We start from the raw sequence: 7,003 nt of genomic DNA, 5'->3' as shown, positions 1-7,003 counted from the left end.
AAAACCAGAAAACAAACAGTAAGTTATTCACCTTGTGCCAAAAGGAAAAAAAAAAAAGCAGCACTGGTACATTACTCAAAGGTATTCCATAAATCCTTCATAATTAAGGAAAGTTCCAGGAGCAAAAAGGACTTACACAATTTGTGAAAGAAAACAGGGGAAGAGGAGACATTTATCCCTTGACTATCATTCTTTGTCTGAAATTCTTTTACAAAAAGCTCCTGGTACTTCTCCCAATGTTTCCACACCTTCACCCTCTGGCACATATGGTTTAATATACGAACAAATTAAATCAACTGCCAGATTCAAATTCCCACCGTAAAGAATTCGACTCTTATGAAAGTGGGTGGGATTTAGCTACTTCAAAACTAGCCTTGCCTGGCTAGCCATCTGATTAGGACTCAGAGGTTAAATAAGAGGATTCTTAGGAAAAAAAATTGGTATTCTATTTTAGCCTTGTAAAAATTTCACACAAATGAAGCCTAGAAGGAACCCTCCTGAGTGGTACTTTGTTTCTCTTGTGTACATCCTACTACCCATAGGTCATAACCTTATAGGATGCGCAAGGAACAGAACCACTTAAGCTTTTCTGTGTTTTCTAGTAGTTCTATGAGCCTGTTGACTTTAATGAATTTAAGTGGAAAATTAAAATCTGTTCAAGTCCTTATTCTAAATGGTAGAGAAGCCCTGTTTTCTTGGTGGAGTGTTATCATCCATCCTTATAAGATACTGCATTTCTTCTCAGCTTTAAATCAGGGGTCACCAATACTGTCTCTTTTTGCTTCCATCTTGGTTTTTTCAAATTCCAACTGATTCGGTGAAGGAGCCCACCATTTCACCTCCTTGCTGAAGTCAGTCTTTTCATACTGGTCAGCTTTTGAAAGTCAGAATACTGAGTGCTTCTCTAGGTCAGACTGGTGCTAATTTTGGTATGGAGTGGAACCAAGCTGATTTGATGTAGGGTTTGGACTGATTTTTCATGCTGGGCTGGAGATCTAGCCATCTCAGACGATTCAGGAAACTGGGTGGGGAGTGGTAGCCATTTCCATGTCAGAGTCTCTTACCAGCAAAAATACAGAAGAGAAACTGAGAGAATGAAAAGAAGGCTTGTGGGCGAGTGAAGGGAATTTCCATGTCCGTTAGGGGTGGTATTGTTCACTGAATTTGTGACAGTCGCCAGAGAAGTGGAAGCTGAAGAACTGTTTGAAGGTGTTGGACTTGTTCCATTGTTTTGGCAGTACATCTAGAATGCAGGGGAGAGGGGAAATAACAAAGAAGGGTTTTAGTGGTTGGTTTTGTTTTGTTAAAATCAAAAGGCAAATTAGTAGTAATAAACAATGAGTAGCACCACCTAGTCACAGCACTCTGTTACGATACACACACTTGCTCCTGCCTCTCATTGTGCAGTTAAGGACAAAGGCAATTTGAATTGCACGCATGGAATTTGTTAAACAAAATCTAACATCTTTAAGTGTTTTTTTTCTGTCATTACATAACTATCACTTCATCAAAGCCCTGCACCCAAAGAAAAGTTAGAACAAAGCAGCTGGTTCAAAAAACCCCAAACGTAAAGCTATGCAAAGGCAAATCTTAGGAAAAAAAAGGTAAGACTTTCAGACACTGCATTGAACTCATTGCCTTTGCAGACTAAGCTACAAACAAAAATATGAACAGACAACAATGAAGAACCTATTGATACTGTCTCAGGCTGGTTTGGAGATTCCTTTCAGGCAATGGTGGGGTTTATGTGAGTGCTCTTAGTTTTTCAGCCTCTCTTGTCTCCTATCGCGCTGTGGTAGCACTGAGCTGCAGAACTGAACACAATGGAACTACACCGATCAAATCACAACCTATCGCCCTGCTACAGCTCACAGGTAGGAAATGCAGGGGAAAAAACATATAATTCCAGCACATTAAAAATACGCTGACAGAGAGAAAAAAAAAATCAAAAATCCAATTCTTTCCCCCCCATAACTCTGCATTGCATTACAGAGATGGAACATAGAAATTTGCACCCTATGTAATTTCAGGGTCGAGCTATTTCCTACACATGCATGAGAATTTTCAAAGCTAAGCTAACATGCTTCCTGTTAGAAGGGCAGGTGATGCACAAAGATGAAAATCAAGGGCAAGAATCATATAATTACTCCCCCAAAATAAGCACAGTTTAACAAGCTTAGTCTCAGCTCTGTGGCAGCAAACTTCTACTATACCAGAGCCTTCTGGCAAGCTCTGGGAGACTTAGCTGAAGTAAAAACAAGCGTCTTTTCAGAGCAAGATACATTAGTTTAATAAATAATATTCTCCATAAAAGGTGCCCTTAGTATCCCATATTTTAGTGCTGCTGCAAAATTTGTTTTCTTTAGTAGAGAAAATTATAGCCCCTCAATGCTGAAGCCATGAAGTCAATGTTATATTAGAAAACTGCATGAGCATTCTGATTTTTTTTTTTTTTACTAAAAAAGCAAGCATATAATAGAAAAATATCAAGACAGGGTAAAGCCTCTGGTGGTTAGGGGTTTTGGCAGCCAGCAACATGCTGGAAGCAATTTAGAACTGCAGGATAAAAATCGCTGCGTGGAAGTTTCTGTTGAAACCAGCCTGAAAGTGATCAATAATGAATTGCAGAGTTAATAACCTACAAACTGGATAGGAGGAAAGTCCCAACCCGCCCTGGATTTTTTTTTTTTTTTTTTTTGGTTTTTAAATCTTCATGCAAAGTCTACATTGCTGTTCAGCACTTGGTTATATATTTTTAAAGTTGCTTCTGGATTTATTTTTTGGGAGGGAGGTGAAGGGCTTTGAGCCAAGTTCCATATAGCATCAGGGTAGACGGGACCCCAGACAAATCTTCTTAACAAGCATGTGACAAATACCAGTAACCCAAAGGGTCTGATGCTGCTTTCACCATTGCCAAGGGCGAGACTCCACTGAGCGCCACGGAGAACAGATAATGCCCTTCTCACAAACAAAGAGAAGGAGGGGAACCATAATACATTTTTCAGCTCTCTCTTCGATGTTTGCTTTTATGGAATTGTGTTACTGGCCCTTTTCAAATGGAGATCTCCGGGAACAACACAACCGTCGGGTATCTGGGACCCCCACTTGGCTTGACCGCCCGCAGAAAGGCAAATCACTACCGCATTCGTTACCTTTGCAGCACGGGTAAGACTTGGCCAGCACAGCAGCAAGAGCCTGGCGCCTTCGCTTGAAGTCCCCAAACCTCCCACTGCTGCTAAACCCCGAGCTCTAGGGGCTGCCCCGGAGCCCCGCGGGGTTCAGACCAGGGTCTCGCTACCCTCCGGGATGGAAACCCGGAGCTAAGGCGGGTTTGGAGGAATTACGCCCCTTCTTTTCAGCGGGGAGGCTGAAGGCTCCTGCGCCGCTCGCACCACGGCTCTCTCTCGAGGGTGCCACGGGAAGAAAGGCAGCGAACTCCCAACTTTGTTTCTTTTAACAAATTTTACCGGGGCAACCCCGGCACCGCCACCCGGAGCGCTGGGCTCGGACGGGCAGCGGGGACGAGCCCATCCCTGGCCCCGGTCCCAGGAGGGGAGCGGGCCAAGCCCACCAGAAGAAGACACGGCGCCGTCGCTCCCCAGCCGGGGCTGCCTACGTTCGTTTCTCTCGCCCCACCGCCGCCACCCGAGACGGAAGCGGGGGGGGGGGGGAGCCGCCCACCACCCCCCGACCGCCCCATGAGGTGCCACGGCGGGCTCCGAGCAGCGACACACCTAACGGCCGCCTGCCCAGCGGCCCCGCAGGAGAAACCCGCCCTTCCCCCGCTCCTGAGGCGACCCCCGCGGGTGGGGAAGCTGAGGGAAGGTCCCAGCGTGGCCGCTCTCCCGTCCCTTGCCCTCGGGCCGGGAAAACGCCGAGCCGCTCCGGGGCTCACCTGCGCGGGTAGGAGAAGAGCCAGGAGCAGAAGCCCCAAACCGAGCCGCACCGCCAACGCCGTCCCCATGCCTGCTCGCTGCTGTCCCGCCGCGCTGCTAACGCTGCTGTTGCTCCTGCTGCTACGGCTGCGAGCGAGAGAGATACAGCGCTCAGCCGCGCCCGCCCTTTTTATGGAAGCGCGGCCGCCGCCCGTGACGCCCCGCCACCGCCTTACCCCTGCTCCTCCCCACACCTCTGCTCCCGCCCTCCGTGTCCGCTGCCTCGCAAGTGGCCGCCTCTGCCTCGGCCCCTGTCCCCGCAGGGCTCTGCTTCCCCTCCCCGAGCAGGGCGGCTGGGGAAGCCTCTGGGGAGCGTTGGGGTCTTGCTGGCCTCTCTTCGGCAGGCCCGAGAGTTTTGTTCCCCCCACCTCGTTCAGGCCTCACAGGCGGTGGCGCCTTTGTCTAGTGTCGGCGTCGTGTTCTGGTGTGTGAGGGACTGACACAGAGACGCAGAGGTTGAGCTGCAGTTACTCTAAAGAAAGCATCAGGCTTTCTTTATTTAAAAAAAATAAAATAATTAAAATCATGGGGGAGAAAAGGAAAGGTTAAGAAGGGTGTATGTACCCCCAAATAAGGAGTCAAGGTCCCATCTTGTTCAGAGCTGCCTTGCCACCTGTGCTCAGACTTCAGACCACAGGTTGCAATTTCAAGTCCTCTTTGGATCTAAATATTTTATTATTACCATTATTTCTTAAAGAGTAGGAAACCTGTGTAACAAGTGGGACAGAAGATGCTTCCAGCTGTAGCCTGTACCTATGTAATTAAGTATTTACTGGCACAGTAGAAGTTGTAGTTCCATTGTATCTCCTCCGACTGAGGATCAATTGTGCCAGTGCCTCAACAAATCAGCCAGCTGATCTCAGACAAATCGACAGAAATCCTCTGCGTCCACTTTATAAACTACAAAAAGAAACACTGATTTTGTTGTGACAAAGGGGTTGCTCCCATTTAAAGGGTGAGGAGGAGCTCAGACTAATCAGTGGATTTTAAAATTGTACATGTACATGTTCAGAACAAAGTGTGAGGAGATACCCACATTCATCACTTGTAACTCGCTTGCCATCTCCAGGGGTAGGGCTGCTTTTCAGGAGCTTTTGAGGCCATTGCTAGAACTTGGTGCTGAAGCATAGGAGAGGCAGAGACATGCTGCAGAACTGGCTGCTGGGACTTGCGTTAGGCAAAATGTACAATTCTAAACCCAGTCCCACACTAATTGCTTCAGAATGCCTGGCAAAGTTACATCTATTCTGTTGGTGGTTTGCTGTTTTTTTTTGTTTTCTTGGTTTTTGTTTTCTGGGGTGTTGTTTTGTTTTCTTCAGGAATTAAGGCATTTTGCAAGCTGTACCACCCAAGCTATCAATCCTTATTCTATACCAAGATGAAGGATCTTCTGAGAGGTACACTAAGCCTGAAGCACTCCTGAAAGAACATTTCCCTGTTTTTTTATATCCCTGATCATAGTCAGAGTCCAGTTCCTAAGTATTAGAAGCATAGTCTGTCTGTAGAGTAACTACGGGAATAGTCATCAAATCAAAGGTCTCTGAATATTTGCTGTTTGTGGAAAGCTAGTTACTGGAAGATGGGTTTTCATGGTTATAGGGATATAAGAAGAGAAAAAAGGAAGCTGTGATTGACTTAAAATAAAAGAGGTGTGACAAAGCTGAAAATTTTCTTATTACTGTTTTTCCTTGCGAGCAGTTTGCTTTAGTTTTCACAGTTAAATGAAATCACAGACGGGAGGAAAGGTCACCTTCTCACTCAGTAGACGTGCCTAACGCTGCAGAAAAGTTAAATTCCCTGTGAGAGAACACGTGAATCGCAGCAATAAAGCGAAGGTTCACACTGTTCCGAAACCGGATCTCCTGGAGGAGATGCAAAAGGAAGGGAGTCCAGTTAGGGCTCTATGACAGCCACAGCAAAGAACGTCCCAGTGTGAAGCTGACAGAGATGGCTTCCATTATAATCTCTCCCACCTTGTTTGGGAGAACAGCTGTTGCACGATCCCATAGGGTTCTCAACTGGCTGATGCAGGTTAAAGCAGCAGCTGAGACCCATTAATGCCAAAATTGGGACAGATGAGAATGAGGGAATAACTATCAGTCTACCAGAGGTCTGGAACCATGTAAAAAAATGAGGATGATGCATGGTTCTTGTAAGATGCTGTGGAGCAACACAGCATTATACAACTGCTAATTATTATACAGGGTATTGCACTTGTGGGATTTTAACAACTTTCAATGAAAATGGGGATATCTTTCTTTTTGCTAAAAATATTTTCAAGTCTGTTCTTTTTTTAAAAAATAAAGACAAATGCAGAGGTTTTAAAACATTTGGCAGAAATTATGTTTCACTGAAATAATAAAAATATGTTAAGTTTATGTTCTGGGGCCAAAACCCCATGCTTTTCTGAAGTATTCCTGCAATACTAATGCAAATAAGAAAATATACTGGCAGCAAGGGGGAAACACCAAAATTATTTTAAGAGCAAGATTTTCTTTGAAACTGTTGTCATTGGAAATTATAATTACAATGCCAATGCTCCTTTAGATTTCTACAACCACCTCTTCCCCATTCAGGAAAGCTGCAATGATCTTGATTCCTCCTGAACACATAAATCACCTGCACTCCCAATGCCAAAATCTTTACTTCTTTTCAGCTAAAGTCTATAATGAAGTCTGCAGAAGATGTATCTGAGCAAAAGATCAGGACCCAGTATATGGATTTTTCTACGAGGCAACCAACACTGTAATTGAGCTGAGAACTGTACAAGGTGAAGCACTGCTATCTGGTGGCCAAAAGGCACTTCTGATTTTTTTTTCTGTCAGAAAAAGTAATACACTCTCTCAGTCAAAGGTCCTTTGATAACAGCGTGCTCTTAAGGGCGTTCATGATGCTGAGATACAGCATTGAATATTGTTCTGAAATCCCCGTTGTTCTGTTTCTGTTTTTCCCCCTAGGTCAGAATAGTAGTCTGCACCTCTCCTAGTTAAATACATAATATTTGATGAGAAAGCTTAACAAAGAGATGGGAGAAAACTACATTGATCTTTCTGGGTTAAATGTAAGTT

At 45.0% G+C, this 7,003-nt stretch overlaps 1 protein-coding gene across 1 annotated transcript; it reads right to left on the bottom strand.

Annotated features, from left to right (window-relative positions):
* Positions 1 to 1,060: 1,060 nt before the first annotated feature.
* On the bottom strand, positions 1,061 to 3,964 carry CD24 (CD24 molecule; the record flags this gene model as incomplete). Its single annotated transcript, XM_084262345.1, has 2 exons — positions 1,061 to 1,243; positions 3,896 to 3,964. The coding sequence occupies 2 exons, from the start codon at positions 3,962 to 3,964 to the stop codon at positions 1,061 to 1,063; spliced, it is 252 nt and encodes an 83-aa protein (XP_084118471.1).
* Positions 3,965 to 7,003: the final 3,039 nt, after the last annotated feature.

Source organism: Gallinula chloropus (genome assembly GCF_964237585.1).
Source record: "Gallinula chloropus genome assembly, chromosome: 3".
NCBI lineage: Eukaryota > Metazoa > Chordata > Aves > Gruiformes > Rallidae > Gallinula > Gallinula chloropus.
This window is presented reverse-complemented; position numbering and strand designations above follow the sequence as displayed.